General features: G+C 30.6%; 1 protein-coding gene across 1 annotated transcript; it reads left to right on the top strand.

Annotated features, from left to right (window-relative positions):
* The first annotated feature begins 10,395 nt into the window (after positions 1 to 10,395).
* LOC118053837 (GTPase LSG1-2-like) lies at positions 10,396 to 15,642 on the top strand. Its single transcript, XM_035065226.2, is given in 8 exon segments — positions 10,396 to 10,758; positions 10,830 to 10,931; positions 11,042 to 11,099; positions 11,101 to 11,129; positions 12,390 to 12,483; positions 13,425 to 13,481; positions 13,937 to 14,016; positions 14,106 to 15,642. Coding segments are annotated over 8 exon segments (1,809 nt in total). The 5' UTR covers positions 10,396 to 10,522; the 3' UTR covers positions 15,259 to 15,642.
* The last annotated feature ends 2,380 nt before the right edge of the window (positions 15,643 to 18,022 follow it).

Here is an 18,022-nt window from a genome sequence, read left to right as displayed (position 1 = left end):
GGTGTATGATGTTTGCATTAGGTTATACTTGTTTGAATTAATTAGGTTGCATTAAGTTATTTGTAATGTGCATTCTATTTTTCTTTTACATATGGATGTTCGAGGATGGCATAATCCTTAAATGAGTTTTGTCCTCGAGAATTTAATTTTGATGAGTAGGATTTTGTTTTTGCTAAAAGATATGTCAATAAAATTTTGTTTTTATTAAAAAATCAACTCATGGTGATATAATTTTTAAAAGGGTTTTTTCCATGAGAAATTAAGTTTTGTCATAATCTTATTTTCTTCAAAAAAAAATATGCAACTAAAAATTGTATTTCGCCAAAGAGTCAACTTGTGAGTTGTATGATTTTAAAAGGGTTTTTTTCTCAAGAAGTTGTGAAGTGAACACGTCCCAAGATACGTTAAACTTTTTTCTATTTTTTAAAAGAGAAAACAAGATAGATTGAAAAAGATAAGAATTAAATCTATGTTTTTGATACAATAAGGATCAATTAATGAGTTTTATTAAATTATAAAGATGATATTGTTATTAACTCCTTCCTTTATAACTTTATTTTTATTTAAATTTGTTAAATATTTGAGCTTCCCTTTTAATCCAAGCTTATTATTTTTGTGTCATGCAGCAAAGTGAAAAATGATGCAATTTTTGGTGATGTAGCCACTTTTGGATACTAAGAGACACAAGCATTGGGTTATGGCTAAATTATTTTCAATATAACACTTTTTATTGTAATAATGTATAATTGTTTTTAATTTTCATTCTCAACTTTTTTTTATTTTCAATTACAATTTTGTATGACCATTTGGTTAGAAAAGACAAAATTCAACAAAAGATAACTAAAGTGTAAAACAAATTATCTTAATTTTTAGTCACTTCTATGGTGGCCTAACAAGCAGATGATGTGTGCTCTATTTAAAAAAAAAAACAAATTTAGGTGGATTCCACCCAATTTATTAGAAAAAATAAATTGTAAAGGCCTTTGAGTGCTAAGAGCGTGCTTAAACTTTTTCATAGTCTTTTACTATTACTTTAGATGTAATTTCTTAAAAAATAATTAATTAAAAATACACTTTGTATATTATTTTATTAAATTCTTAAACAAATTAAGAATATATTTAGATATTATTTTATTTAATGCCATTTAATTTTTATTATGTTTTTGAATAAGATTATAGAAACTATTTTTAATATTGGTAAGCGCTTTTTGTTGTGCAACCCATCATAATTGAATTAAAAAAAAATGGTTGTTTTACTATAAACATTTTTTGTTATCACATAATTAATAAAAAATAATTTAAAAAAATCATTAAACTCAACTGAGTCCATGATCTGGGTTGTGGGTTTAATATGTTAACCAGCTTGGGTTGATTTGTACTACTCTGAGATGTTAAGTCTCAATATTTTTTTTTAAAAAAAAAAATGGCGTCTTGAAAGTTGTTTTTTTTAGCCCAAATTGAGTTTTGCTTGGTCTTCCTGCTTGTCTCTGGATTGACCTATCAAGTTAACCAAGTTTTATCGAGTCAATCCTTACATGATCTAATTTGAAACCTAGACCACACAAGTAGCCAAGTCAAAGGATTTCAATATTAACCTTTTTGTTAAGGTTGACACTGCCAAAAAGTCTCATGTGGTTACAAACATTATGTTTTTCTTATGTTTTTTAGTACACTCACGTTTAAATTATGAAAATTCTTTTTTATATAATTCAAACATTCTTTTAGGATAATGATTAGATGATATCTAAAAAAAATCTATTCTAGTAAAGAAAATTGAAAAACAATTGAGCTCATTAATTAGACAAACAGGTTCTAATAAGAGAGATTTTTTTTTTGTCATATTTTAAATCATCCAAATTTATTTGGGCACGTGTTTTGATTGCTTTAATAAATAAATGACACTTCATAAAATGTTAGATTTATTTTAAATTAAATATGTTAATAAGAAAATGAAAACTTATAATATCATATGAGTTTGTTTTGATTGAATTTTAATTATAACTTTTCTTAAGTAAAATTTGTGTCATATTATTAAGTAAAAAAAAAAGTTCTCCCTAGAAAACAAGATTAGATATCTTAATTTGCTAGTGTTTCTCAAATTAATCACTTAGTCTTTAGTTAGCGTTAAAATCTCTTTTTTAATATTTATTGATGCATTTAATTCTCAAACTATTTTATTTGGATTTTTAGTTCATGATCAAGTTTTGTCTTGCAACTAGAAAACATGTTACAAACACCTGCACATTCTTTTTTTTTTTTATGTTTAAATTTTTTTACTTGATCCACAACAAAGCATAGGACAATTATCTAGTTGAAGCTATAATCATATATATATATATATATATATATATATATATATATATATATATATTTTTGTTGGATTTTTTTTTCTGGTTCATTTCATCATTGATGAGGTTGCTTTAATCTCTAAAGATTATGCTTTTTTTTTTTTTTCAAACTTGTGATGTATTGAAAGGTGTAGCGGTCAAGTTTAGAAAATTGAATAATCTACAAAATAAGATGTCTTTAGAAGATCATCAAATTTTTAAGTTAGTACTAATGGTGAAAGGTGATAGCTTTAGAAAGGTGTGTTATGTGGGTGTATCCATGCAAGGATATGATTGTCAATATTTTTTTCACTTATAGTTTTGGGTTGTTTTGAGACAAAGATCAAGTGTGACAATAAGTCGCTATAAAGGTTGCTCTCATTTTTGGTTTTATAGGTTGTATGCTATTAATGTCAATAACAAGATTAATTTGTGAGGGGCACATGATCAAGAGGTGTATCACCATTTAGGTTGAGTTTGGTCAGTGTTTCAAGACATAAATGACACATATAAAAGAGATAAAAATATGTTTGATTGAAAAGATAAAGATATAAAATAAATTTATCTTTGAGATAATTTTATAGTAGATTTTTGTACTTTTAAAATATGAAGTATAAAAAGATACGTCTCATCTATCTCCATTGTCTCCATGTCTTATGTCTTGAGATAGTAACCAAACGCTGCCTATATATTTATGGTTTGTCATTGTGGTTGATTATGAGTAGACCATGTTTGACTAATGAATATTGTATTAAGGTGTAACAATCTTGTTTAGGTGTATCAACTATATCCAGGATTCGATCTGCATGGGATTCCAATATACCTCTTATATAGGGGTGCTTTCATGTTGAGCCCATGGACTCCCTAAATCTAATTTCATGGTTGATGTTTTGGATTTTTTGAGCTATTAGGGATCACAAAGGCCTAAATCAATGACTCTTATTCTAAAAAAGCATTGAACTATGTGAAATCTGAATGATTGTAAGCTTTATCCAAGGCTCTTGAGTGTTTGGATGAGTTTTATGATCCATCATGAATTTATGCTCATGTATCATGCAAGTTTTTTTCAGGTATTAGAACATGGACCATGTGGTTAAGGCCCATCAATTGTCACGCATGAAAGTTTTATTTATCAACCCAAACTAGAAAAACTAAAGACAACTAATTTATTAAAAAATAATTTACTAAAATAATTAATAGTAAGATGATGATGATCATAATAGTAATAATGATGATGATGATTATTGATATTGATAGAAATTTAAGAAAATTAAAATCACAACAGAAGGTTTGAATGGTGATTAAGATAAACAAAAACTTTTTTTATGAATCTGAGATAACATTAAAAAATTAAAATTTACCCTAATTAAATATGTAGTTTTAAATCCATAATGACTAATTGATTAGTTTCATTAATCTACTTATACTAAGCTATCATCATCTAAGAAATAAAAAACAAGAGAATAAGATTCCAAATACTTAATATAATAAGTTAGACTTTTATTGTTCTAAGATTATTCATCCCCTCATGTTGAACTGTTCAAGTTAATGTTTAAGGGAGTTTTTTTTTTTTTGGCTTCAATCCACTAAGTTTTCCATGATTTACACTTCAGTCAATGTGTTTTATTTAATTTATTTTTTGGTTCTAAACAATTATGTTATTATATTTGTCACACGTGTGCGACGTTGCAATAATCATTTTTATGGATCTTTGTGATGATGGGTGGAAAGAAAAAAAAATCTTGTTTTTTTATCAAAAAAATGAATTGGAGTAGCCATCTAGTTTTTTTGTTATTAGAAACCCTAACTGATATTATAGTCTGAATAAGAAGAGTGATTTATATAAGGAGGATATATCAGCCCCAGTACACTTTATCTAGGTTAAGCTGTATTATTTATTTGGTTGATATAAAATAAGGCGTTGTTGTGTTTTATAATAGTTGATCTGTCTAAAGTTTAAGAAAATCTTTCTCAGTAAGGAGATCTTTATCTTATTAGGTTAAAACCTAACTATTCTAATGTCAAAACATATATATTTTGTTTTTGTATTTTTTTTAATATCAAGAACACATCTTACGTACAAGTTCATAATCTTTGATATAAAGATAAAAAAAATATGTTTTTGGTATTTTTAAAATGTAGGTCAAGTTCTCATAGATTTTATAAATTGATTATTAAATTAAAAAAAATGCAAAGATATCAACAAAAATATATATATTTTTTAAATTTTTAAAGATGTTAAACCATGCCTTTTTATTTTTATTTTATTTATGCAAATATGATTTTTTTTTTTTAGAGACTTGGCCATATGAACACAAATAAAAACATTTTTTTTGTATTTTCTTTGAATAAGAAAATTTTGATTTTTTATAATTTTCTAAAATTTTTGAAGAAAAAAAATATATTTAATACTAGGTTAGCATCTTACAGTATAGCCTAAATATTAAATAAAATTTTAGAAAATACGTGAGGGACCTCAAAATAATTTGAAAATGGTCCTTAAAGTTTTTTAGAATTTTTTAGAAATTATTTGGGGTATGTTTGGAAAAAAACACAAAAAATAAAAAAATAAATATTGATGGAAAATCAATAGAGTGTGTTTGTCAAACACACATTTACCCAAAATCATAAGCTTAAAAAATACCTTAAGGTCATATTTGGTAAACACGCTTTAAGAACAAAAAATGTGTTTTTCCTTCGCTAGAATTTCATCCAACCAAATGTGACCTTAAGTTGATGGACTCAGTCTAACCATATAGGCTAAGCTTCTTGCCCCAAAGCCTGGGCTAAAAAACCGAACCCAAAATCATAAAAAGAAAGAACAAAGATTGATAAAAGAAAAAAGTCTTGAATCTCACTAAAAAACATTAGAAACTAAAATGCAATTACAATCCAGATTACATTAAACAAAAGACACATAAAAATGCAATATAAGAAACTAAGACAAAATAATGCATCAAACAATGACAATGAGTGCTAATATGAACAAATCAACCCTAACAATAAAGAAACCATAAATGTAACATTCAAAAAAATTTAAGAATCAAATGATCCAAAAGAAGCTTTAAAAGGACCAAATAAAGTTGTAAAACAATCATGTATATATGATATAGTTTCGATCAAAGCTCAACGGGGATACTAAAACATCAACACTTGAAAAGACCCAAATATAGGTTCAAGAACATTCAAAACTAAAACAAAAGAATTCATCTCTAAACCCAGAAAGAGCAATAACAAGCTTAAACCCATAAACAAACATAAAAACCCAACAATAAGGTCAAAACCTAGTAACCCTAACTTAATCATACTTATATACACTTTTATAAACATAAAAAAACATCAATATAACCCAAAAAATTAATGTTATAGTTCTCAACTCAAGCTTCATAACAAATATATTCTGAAATGTAATAATCCAAAAAAATTAATTTGCGACATCTTTCAAGTTTCAAATACATGAACTTGTGCTTGTTATGGTGTAGAAACACATCAGAATAACAAAAATGCAAACCTAAACTTAAATATTCTAAATGATATAAAAAAAATCAAAATAGTAATAAAACTTGATAAAACACTTCTTAAGCTAAACTATATCATTATATTAACATTCATAACACATCAAACATGTTAAATCACATGATATAGTGATTTCCTAAACACAAATCCTATTGTATCTAAACTAACAACAACAATACCAGATACTCAAAAATAAATCTAAACATGGATTTGTAAGTTAAAAAAGAAATGGTGTATTTGCTCATTGAACCACACCCCTCCATCAAATTTGAGAGTATACATTGTAAAGATGATATAGCTTTCTTCTCTAGATTATTAGTTTCTTTCCTTTTGATTTTAAGCACATTTTCACCTCTAACTAGTCCGGATTATGTTCCTTTATTCTATCTCAATTTGATGCCCTATATTTCTAGCTTCTCTTAATCACCTATATGATTTATTTATTAGTTTTATAAGTGTTTGCTTTCTTTATTCTCGTCTCTTTCTTTTCTAGATCCCTTCCTCAAAGAGTTACAGCTCTTTTATAACAAAATCCCAAAAAAAGCTATTGCAAAACTAGGATGGTTTTGCACAAAAAATAGGTGGCTTAAGGAAAATTCATGCCCATCCTTTCCTAATCTCCCTAGAAAAAAAGATTCTGATTCATTTTATTATTTTATGAGTTTAATTTAATTAAAAGAAGACAACCACAAAGTTAGTCAATCAAGAGAGTTTTTCTTCTTTAGTCATGGTTGATTGAGGTACTACTTTGACGAGGTTATCATGAAAATTAGGAGATAATCATACCCTTGGTCTACCTAATCCATGTAAACGGGATGCAAATCTACCTTCATAAACATATCACATTCAATTTGAAGGCCCAAAACTCCATATTCGTTGCTTGGAATATTAGCATTTTATCAGTTTTAATCTGTCAATGTAGAATGGTTGATTAGGGATAGGATCTTATCTAATTTGTTAAAATAAAACATTTGATGGAACTGTCTCATCCTTGTAAAAGAGATGTTTCTTAGTATATTAGTGGTGGTTAAAGTGCTTGTGGTGGTCAAAGATGTCACATTTATTCACTTAAAAGTGGCATCCCGATCAGCCTTCTCAGCTAGGTAAGACAATAAAACAAAAACAAACAATGTGTCACTCAATATTTTCATTAAAAACGAGCGACATGTTGTTTGCTCAAACCTTAAAAATTAAGTTTTCTAATTGGGATATGAAAAACTTCAATTTGTTCCATTTTATTTCCATTTAAGCTTAAACATTCTTAATTAAAATAAAATTGACTAAGTTTAAGCAATGAGACCCTTGCTAAAGATCAATTGAGATCCTTCAAGTTTGACACCTTTTACAAAGTGGCCCTTGGTTTTCAGTTTGTTTAAGTTAGTCTCCAATTAAGTATTAAACTTTGATTTTCTTCAATCTAGTCCTTGAAAAGGTTCGGTATGGCCCTTAACATTGCGCGCTTTTTATAGAAAGGTCTTTGGTCTTGATTTTTTTAATCTAGCCTTTAATTAGCCTTCGGACTTAAAATTTTTTGTAATTGAACCATTGATTACACCAATTTGATCTTCAAAAGTTTCAATTATGTCTCTAATCTTCCAATCTTTGCAAATTGATTTGAAGTAGGCCTTCAAACTTAGTTTTTCTTTAATTGAGTCCTTGATTAAATCCTTAAAAACCATTGAAGTTTAATTAAGTTTTTGAACTTAATTAATTCTTTCAATTTTGAGCTCAAATGGATTTTTAGACTTAATTTTTGTTTCAATTAAGTCTTTAATTAAATTAATTAAACCTATTAGAAGTTGAATTAAGTCCTTAAACTTAATTAACTCTTCTAATTTTGTTAAAATCAGATTTCAACCTTGAAATTTGTTTAAATTAAGTTTTTCTTCTCATCTTATCAAAATACGTCAATCTGACTATTTTACTAGTAGCTTGGTATATTTTAAAAATATTTTTGGATTTTTTTAATAAAAAAAAACATTCACTTTTTATAAAACAAATTTGAGGGGTTCAAAATTAGGTTATGACAATAGTTTTATATATAAGGGTGTGTTTCTATATGCATGCTTTCATATATGTGATTTGACAAAGTTTTTTCTTACATAACATTAAAGATTTCTACTAAGAAAATATAATTTTAGATTATAGTTAAAAATAAATTGGAAGAACAAAGACAACATTGACTAAAGGAAAAAAGAAGACATAATACCCTTTTTTTTCTTTTACTTTTAAAGAGGCGCACTTTGGCCCTTGTAGTTTTTAAAATTTTCAATTTGGATATAAGAACTCATTTCTCTTATATTTTAGTTCCTGGTAATTGAGAGAGGTGAGAGAGAAACACCAATTAGAGATGGGCCGGGGGGGTGATACACACCAAGTGAGGTTCAAATTTAGTCTTAAAATGTTTGTTGATCAATTTTATGAGATCGAACATATCTCTCAAATCGTACATTGGAACAAGCTGAAATTGTACAGGTGGATAGTAGACAAGTGGATCTATGGGGGGAGATGATACGCATTAAGTGAGCTTTGAATTTAGCTTTAAAATGTCCGCTGACCAGTTCTGTGAGATTGGACATACCTCTCAAATTGTACATTAAAACAAGCTAAAATTATACAAGTGGATAGTAAACACATGAAACTATATTTTGTTATATTTTCAATTCAAATAGAGTTTGGTAACATATTAGTTCAGAGGGGTAAAGCTACTAGATAAATCTTATCAAACCTGCTAAAATAGACCTTTATGTACTGTTTGGGACATATATGAAGCTAAATGTGGAATTTTGATGCAATTCAAGTTAGTCCAGAAACTAGACATCTCAATATTTCCAATTAGATATGGTAGGCCTAGTAATTCATTAAGATAAGAAAGAATAAAAACTAGACATCTCAATATTTCCAATCATATATGGTAGGCCTAGTAATTCATTAAGATAAGAAAGAATAAATTGTTTGAAATTAGGACTGAAAATTAGTCAAGAATGTTTGAAAATTATTTAATGTTGAATAATTATTTCTAATTTGGGTTTGTTTTGGCTCATTAGACATTGTTTAGATGTTTATTTCATTATTGAACTTATGATTAGTTGATTACTAGTTTAGATACATTAGCTTGCAACCCAAAAGCGATCCATTAAGGTTAGTTAGAGGAGACTATATTGTATTTTTTTAGCTGTAAATTTCAGCAGCAAGTTGGAGAATAAACGTGAGTTTTCCTTTTGTATGTTTGTTGTAAAACAACATTTCTTTATAGGGACAACGATTGTGCACTGACTTATAGAAAATTAACTAGTTTTGTGATGTCATTTACATACTTAAGGTTCTTAGATACAAGGCTATCTCTGGGTCTAAATTTTTTTTCCAATACCTTTGATTTTTAGATATATGGTTACCTCTTGGTCAAGTTTTTATCAAACCTGATTTTTTACTTTTCGAGTTGTTATCTACTTTGTTGGGGTTGTTTGACTATGTGTTCAAGAGGTCCGCATCAAGAGCCTTGACCCGACCATAAAAAATACCAATCTTGGTTTTAATGAGTTCTTCATAAATATAAAAGTTTCGTAAAAGTGGTTTTAGCCTTTAATTATGTTAGAAAGGTAGTTTGAAATCTAAAAAGCTTGTGTTGATTTTTAGTTTTAATACTAATTAAAACATGTCATCATGTTAGGAATGAGGTTGTTTTCATGTTCATAAAATATCTTCTTACTATTTTTAAGTGAAATCATGTTGAAATTTAAGTTTGGAGTTTCAAATAAATTGAGCTCAATTGTGCGAGCTGCCTTTTAAGTCTGGACTAACAAGTATGGCCTTTTAGTTCTAGATATATTTGAGCTTTACTCTTTACCTATTATTTTGTTGTTTTTATTTTTATAATATTCTAAAATAAAATTATTTTCAAATCAACCAACTACGATGATAATTTTGAAAAATCAAGCGGTCATATCATATTTTTAAAACAAAATTAGAGGTTTTTAGTAGTAATGCAAGTAATTGCTTAAGAATATATATGAAGTAATATGCATATTGTTTACATAAATTTCTCGTAATGTTTAAAATATCTAATTTTTTATTATAAGCTTTTATATAATTTTCTCAAATTAATTATTCTTTATATTCATATAAAAACTATCAAAAAAATAATTGTTTTGCCTTTTTATTTCATCTTGCTTTTCAAATTATTATAATTTTTTTTATTAAAAAATCATGTTAGAAATAAAAATATATGTTTTTATATAAAAATAATCTGGTTTTCAGGTATCATGGTGAACTTTATATATAAATTAAGTAAAATATACACCGAATTTTTCTTTTTGATTAAATTAAGTAAAATATTCATTAACTGAAAAATGAAGGTCAAGTAATAGCGAGGAAAATTAAAGTAGTAATAGTATCTATAAGAAAAAGAAAACTCATTTGGGTGTATCTTGTTGGACCTGCGCTTCATTACCCGAACATAAAATAAAGCCTGTATACTTTTAGGCCCAGCCCATGTATCTCTAAGGTCCAGCCGTCCAAGGTCACTCCCACGTGAGAGCTTACGTTTACCACTGCGCACCGTTTTCGGCTCCCACCGTCTTCTCTTTTAAGAACACAATCAAACACCCTGCAAACCCTGCAAAACGAAAACAGAAACGGTTCAAACTTGGCCGGAGGCTGAGATACCGGAGACCAAAAAAATGGGAAAGAATGAGAAAACAAGACTTGGAAGAGCACTAGTAAAGCACCACAATCAAATGATTCAAGAATCCAAAGAAAAAGGCCAGTTTTACAAATCACAACACAAGAAAGTTCTCGAATCCTTCACTGATGTCACTGAAATAGACGCCGTCATGGAACAAGTCGAAGAAGGGGACCTTTTCTCCTCCTCCTCCTCCTCCGTCCACCATCCCGTCCCCAACCTCCTCATCAAACTGTAAGTGATTGATTTTGTGTAATTTTTAATTTCTTTTGACTTTTGTAATTTTTTTTTCTGGAATTGAACAGGGACACGGGGTCTGGAGTGAGTGATATGACGGCAGAAGAGAAGAGAGAGAAGCAGAAGAAAGAGGAGGCGTTGCATGCTAGTAGTCTTCGAGTTCCTCGCAGGCAAGTCTTTTTATTGATTGTTTAACCTATTTCAACTTTTTTTGTTATTATTTTTTTTTAATTTCAGTGCAGAATTTTTATGAGTGAAATGTAAACTTTGTGTTGTTTAGGCCGCCGTGGAATGCTGGAATGTCGGTGGAAGAGCTAGATGCTAATGAAAAGCAAACTTTTTTTATCCTGGCGGCGGAGTCTTGCTAGGTTTGTTCATTGATTTTGGTGTTTTTTTTTTTCATGCGTCATTAATAGTTAATCATCGGTGCAGGAGAGGTTGCTTGGGCTATAATAACTGAATGTAGATACTGTCTAGAGTTTCCTGTTAGTAATCCAATTATGCAGTAGCTATCTTGCTATCAATTGTATGCAAATCCCATCCCTATAATCCGTTCACTTATTCTTAGCAAATGTGTAGAGTGGTGTAAAAGTGACCTTTTTTCACATGAGCAAATAGATAAATCACCGGCTTTGCTTCCATTTACTCATTGAGCATTTAATAGTTGTTGGATTGAACCCTGTATCCAGAGCTTTGGGTACTGTATCATGACATTTTTTTGTTACCTCTTGGATCTGGATTTCATATCTCTTCCATGAAGTTGGTTTTGATGTAGTTTTCCCATGCTTTTTTTTGTTAGCAATTTTAGCGTGTTCATCATATTCTGATGCTATCGGTGCTCCTCAATTGATCATCTTACAAGTCTCATGCTTGCACCATCTATGTTGAATCTTGGACCACTGTTTCATGACTTTCACCATCTTTATTGAATCTTGGGCCACTGTTTCATGATCTTGTTTCTTAAAGATTTTCATCAAGCTCTGGTTGTTCCGTCCTTTGTCAACTTGTTGATGTCTGTGCTAAGGTTTTTTCTTTTCTATCTTTTGCCTTTTGCAAGACAAAATATGCATATCTAATTAGCTTGAGGGTGTGCTAGAAATGTATGGCTGGATATAGATTTCATTAGACTGATTTTTGGAGAGGGTATGTGGACTGTTATTAATTTTGTAAAAATTGTCAAATGAGATGATGTCTGGTTCACATGTGGAAAATACTTATTTTGTCTGTCAAGTTCTTTGTAGATTGAACTTGAATCTGATTGATTGTCTTTTTCACTGTGAGAATGTATTAAACAGGATTTTTGTTTTACAAAAGAAAAGTATATACAAAAAAAATTGTGGGAAGTAAAATGGGAAGGTGGCCTATGCTAAAAGATGATGTTTGTGGATTAGTCAACCCAAATTCTCTTTTATCTTCAACTTAGACTGATGTTGTGAATTGTGACAAATGAATAGTAATTGGATTAGAAGGTGAAGCCTTAACCATATTGAAAGACATTTTATGTTACTTTTTCAGTGATTAGAGATTCTATCCTTTTTTCTGGTCTATTGAGCAATTAAGAATTGACTGTTCCCAAACAGTCCTTTTGTTTTAATGCTCTTTTTTTTTTTGCATGGTTATTTCTTCAGCCTTGAGGAGAATGAGAACCTTGTTCTTACTCCATTTGAGAAGAACCTGGATATATGGAGACAGCTTTGGCGAGTGCTTGAACGTAGTGATTTGGTAAGCGGATTGTTGTTGAATCACATGATATGGAATAACTTTACTTTTCTTTTCTTGTTTCTTAGTTATGTACCACACACACACACACACACACACACACACACACATATATATATATATGAACAGCATTACACACTGGAGAATCAGATATCATATGAATATAAAAATATGAAACTGGGACTATCAAAATTATAAGAACCCTTGCCTGTAAAATGCAAGCAGTGCAGATACTGTCCAAGCAAATGCCTTAACTGTTCAGGGTGTCTTGGCCTTAACACATTTGTTCAAAGGAAACTAAATTGTGATCTCTCTCTGCTTTTTTGTGTTTTTTTTTCCTGGTCAGAAGAATCTAAGGTTCAAGATCCCTTATGTTGAATAAGAGGTGGGTGAGTTGGGTGCTCATTGTTGAGAATTAGTTGGACTACTATAGAACAGGCAGTGGGATTATACATATAATGCCATGAGAAGAGTGCAAAATATGTAGGATTTAAAAACAATTTGATCAATGGCTGTCCAAAACAACCTTTTCCCTAGGCAGTTACAAGATGTCATCCTGACTGCTCGTGGTTATTATATGCTTGGTTAAAAAGGTGGCGGTGATGTTTTTCAATATTTAGAATTTTCCGATAACGTCCATTACAAGATATCATCCTGACCGCTCCTTCATGTATACTATGAAGGTTGGCACATCTATTTTATTTAGGGGTTGGGTTTCTTACACAGATTGTCCATTCTCTTTGACAATGATATTTTTAATGAGGCAATTCTGTTAATTGATGTATTTAACTTCCCTAAAACTTCTTTTGCAAGATGTCATCCTGTCTGTAAATTGTTGTATGTATGGTTATGAGGATAGGCAAAAAGCATTTGAATTCCCTTACATGTAAACCTTTTCTTTTATGCTATGCCATGGAAATTTTGACATGTTTTGTTCGTTGCAGCTGGTAATGGTTGTTGATGCTCGAGACCCCTTGTTCTACCGCTGCCCTGATCTTGAGGTAATATATACCTTTGCTTTTTATGTAATAGTGTTAAAATAACTTGACATGGCCAGGAGGATGCTTTGTTAAAAGAATTGGAATGTCCAGGACAAGCTGCAATGTTGAAAGATTTAAGTGACCCGTGCCACTCCCAAATTAAGGAAATCTCCTTCACATTGAGGAGTTTGATATGGGATATGTATCCTTTCAACAACTGGAGTCCAATTAGTTGTTGAAGAGGCATAGTCTGTTGGTTTAAAGCACATTTCTAGAACAGTTGATGTTGGACATTCATTGGACCTCATTAAGAGGTCATAGATAATTATTAGATGGAAAATTAAAGAAGAAATTATTAGATGTTGACAATACAGTCAAACTTTTGCTTGACTTCTTCTGCTTCCCTTCTTTATTAGCTAGAAGTTTTATGCTAGATGGTGCAGTGCAGCATGAGTTTGGTATTATGTTTGATGCAGGCATATGCACGGGAGATTGATGAACACAAAAGGACCCTACTCCTTGTAAACAAGGCTGATCTTTTACCTTTTTCAGTCAGGTAAGTACCCTAGCAGGTCTCTGTTGATGTTACTTGATTCTACCTTTCTGCAATCTCTTAAAGTTTTGAGTTACTGGCTTCAACCACAGGCAGAAATGGGCAGATTATTTTCGCCATCTTGGGATTCTGTTTCTATTCTGGTCAGCCAAGGCTGCGACTGCAGTTCTTGAGGGGAAAATACTACAGGGCCCCTGGAATGAACAAGCTACCCTGCAAGAGATGGATGACCCTGATACAAAAATTTATGGAAGGGATGAGCTTTTGGCCCGTTTACAGTCTGAGGCAGAAACAATAGTCAGAATCAGGAGCAAATCAGTCTCCAGTGGCTCAGGCCCATCTAATTTTCAGTCTTCTGGCGGAAATTTTGCAGGCAATTCTGCTCCCAAGCATGTGGTAGTGGGTTTTGTTGGGTATCCGAATGTGGGTAAAAGCTCCACAATCAATGCCTTGGTGGGCCAGAAGCGAACAGGAGTCACCTCTACTCCGGGGAAGACAAAGCATTTCCAAACACTCATAATGTCTGAGAAGTTGACCTTATGTGATTGCCCAGGATTAGTTTTCCCTTCCTTTTCAAGCTCGAGATATGAAATGATTGCTTCAGGGGTGTTGCCAATTGATCGAATGACAGAGCACAGGGAGGCTGTGCAGGTTGTAGCAAACCGAGTTCCAAGGCATGTCATTGAGGATGTCTACAAAATAAACCTGCCAAAACCTAAGCCATACGAGCTTCAGTCCCGGCCTCCTTTGGCATCAGAATTATTGAGGACATATTGTGCTTCTCGAGGGTATGTAGCATCCAGTGGATTGCCTGATGAAACCAGAGCTGCCCGTCAAATTCTGAAGGATTACATCGATGGGAAGCTAACTCACCATGAGATTCCCCCGGGAATATCTGACGAGGAAGGAAGCGATCAAGATGACGCGGGGCCCAGCTTGTCCAAAACACACCAGTCAGATTCATCTGATACTGAAAACCCAGCTGAAAATGATGGCAAAAATACACCTGCCCTTGAGCATGTGCTGGATGATCTTAATTCATTTGACATGGCCAATGGACTTGCTCACAAGAAGGTTACCGTTAAGAAGCCAAGTGCCTCAGCCTCAGCCTCGCACAAGCATCACAAGAAGCCTCAGAAGAAAAAGGATCGATCATGGAGGATTGAAAACGATGGTGGTGATGGAATGCCGGTTGTAAGAGTCTTCCAGAAATCGGTGAACACAGGTCCTCTCAAGACTGGGTAAGGCAACAAATAAGCGCAGGTATTTATATTACCTCCTCCTTTATCATTCTTGTCTCGCCTGTCGTTGCTGCATATTTATGGTCGACGGCTTGACACCTAGAGGTCAGCTCTGTGACGAAGAGGGGCAAGGAAAAGGATAGAGTAGCTTGAGCACCAGTGTTATCGAAGTCTGTAGAGCTCCTGCGCGTCTGCAAAAAGCGATAGATTGATTATATTTCTATGATGCGAATTGGTCGTAAAATATTTTTGTAATTTGTACCCAGCCTCTTATGCATTTCAACCTCAACGTTAATTTGTTGGAAACAGATAGTGCTATTATATGGTGTTTTGCAAGGGAAAAAAAAAACTATTTTAAGTAGCTAGATTCTGAAGACTAATTGGTGGATTTTTGACTCAAGAACTCCACAATATTTTTGTTTTATTCATCAAAAAGAGGTATTATTAGAACGCATCTTTCACATTTGTTTGATTCATCTAAAGGAAATAAATCTTTCGTTGCATCAATTACTATTATTTTTTTAAACATAGCAAACACTTATGCAGTTGTTTATTGTAGTGTAGAATAGTTAAAAATCCATGTGAACTAAACCCTAACACTAAATACAAAATCTCAAGTTCTCAATGCCTTTCCAATTTTTTTTATTCATGAATGCCTTGCCCCAGCGTTCTGCGCCATGTTAATGGATGGGTTCGTCCTGGCTTCAATTCTTCCTCACTGCATATTACTACTAGGCCATGGTAGACCCATAACTTGATTTTGATCTAAAGATGGAAGAGGGCTAATATTTTATTTATTTTTATGTTTTAAAAGTACTTTTAAAAAATTTAAAATTTTTTATTTTTTTATTTATTTAAATTAATTTTTTTTTAATCATTTTAATGTGTTGATATAAAAAATATTATTAAAAATAAAAAATATATTATTTTAAATATTTTTGAATGAAAAATATTTTAAAAAGTAAAACTATCTAAAACAGGTTTGAAGACTTTATTCTATGAGGACAAAGATGAGGCTGGAAACAAAATCTTTAGATTAATTATGTACTATTATTAACATTAACATTATTAATTATTAATTAAAAGTAACTACAAGAGAAGGAAAAATTACTCTAGCACAGGAGACACTTCACTATTTATTAGAATTGTAAATGACAAAATTATTCCTGACTCAAGAAAACTGAACTTAGACATTGAGAGCAAAGTTGTTTTTTTTATAATTATACAATTGTTTTTTTTACAAATTGTATAGAATTAGACTGTCATTTCATTTTTTATTGCATTTTAAAAAAAAAACTAAAACAAAAGGGGAAGTTACTATACTCCAAGAGACTTCACTATTCATTGGAATTGTGACAAAATTGTCCTGGACTTAGAAAAACTTTGGACTTGATATTGGGGGCAAAGTTGTCTTTTCACAATTACATTATTATCTTCTACAAATTGTATAGGGTTACAATGTCATTTTTTTTTATTGCACAGTAAAATTACTAATTTAACACTAGAATTAAAAAAGTAAAATACTTATTGCTAAGGGGCATAACTAATGAATACATTATCCATAATGATAATTGCTATTGGAATTTCCTTGAATTTTGATTAGTCGTTCCTAGTATAAGAGAATAATGATATCATTGGTATCAATATTTACTTGAAATCTAATTAACTATCCAATGTATTGACAATTAATAATATCAGGTGGATTGGTATAGACATATCCCGATTAATCATGTTTGAGATAATTGTTAATAATATAAGTTTATAATTGATATTGGCCCTGTTTAGTGGGTCTGATTCTCGAAGAATTGATGATATTTGATGTAGTTACTGGAATAGAAATGTTAGTGAAATAGAAAAAAAAAAAAAAGGAATTTATTTATATTCTCTAATGTATTGAACCATTCATTAGTTATTTTCTAGATAATGTATTAAATGCTGCATGTTTTAAGGTCATCACATTCAGGTTAGGAGTAGATTTACTCTACCTCTTTTTGTCATATAAACTAGGTATATAATTTGTATTTTTGAATTGTAATATTATTTTATTTTAACATGTAAACATAAATGCTTATATTTTTTGTGGTAGTTACGTAAAGCTAAATATTCTCTAATATTTTATACATACTGAACTCTATATGAATTCTTAAGGAATCATTTGTTATATAACTTTATTGGATGTTATTGTTTAATGATTTTGAATGATTGGAAAACATTGATTTATATCAATTATGATTTAGGAAAAATGGTTCAAGGACTAAGTTTGTATATAGATATAAGACAAGTTTAAGTTGATAACTTGGAATCTCCTGTTATAGGAGAAACTTTGCTGAGATTTCGATAGAAATTACGGTCGAACACTTAATTATAATATATATAATAATAATAATAATAATAATAAAAAGAATTTTGTGTTTTGTCCAAGAAAAATAATTGGGACAATTAAGTTTTTTTTTTTAATATCAAGTTAAATCACGTAATTTTGTATTTTAATAAATATAAAATATTTTTATTAACACATTTCGCATGTCACACACACGCACCAAGGTGGAGGGATGTGTGAGGTCATTTAGTCACCAAACATCATCTTCTACGATGGCGTTTGAAAGGTCTCAAAGCCTCCTTCATGATAAGACGACGTGTGTGCCAAACACTTCTCTAATTTGGCACAGTTTGGTATTAGTGACCATTTCTTTTCTTCTTCTCATCTCTCCCCATCTTGAATTCTATGCCAACCCCTTTAAAATTTTAAACCAAGCCTTCCAATTTCT

This window comes from Populus alba, chromosome 9, assembly GCF_005239225.2.
Source record: "Populus alba chromosome 9, ASM523922v2, whole genome shotgun sequence".
NCBI classification, from domain to species: Eukaryota; Viridiplantae; Streptophyta; class Magnoliopsida; order Malpighiales; family Salicaceae; genus Populus; species Populus alba.
The sequence above is the reverse complement of the archived record's forward strand: the minus strand, read 5'-3'. Positions and strand labels throughout refer to the sequence as shown.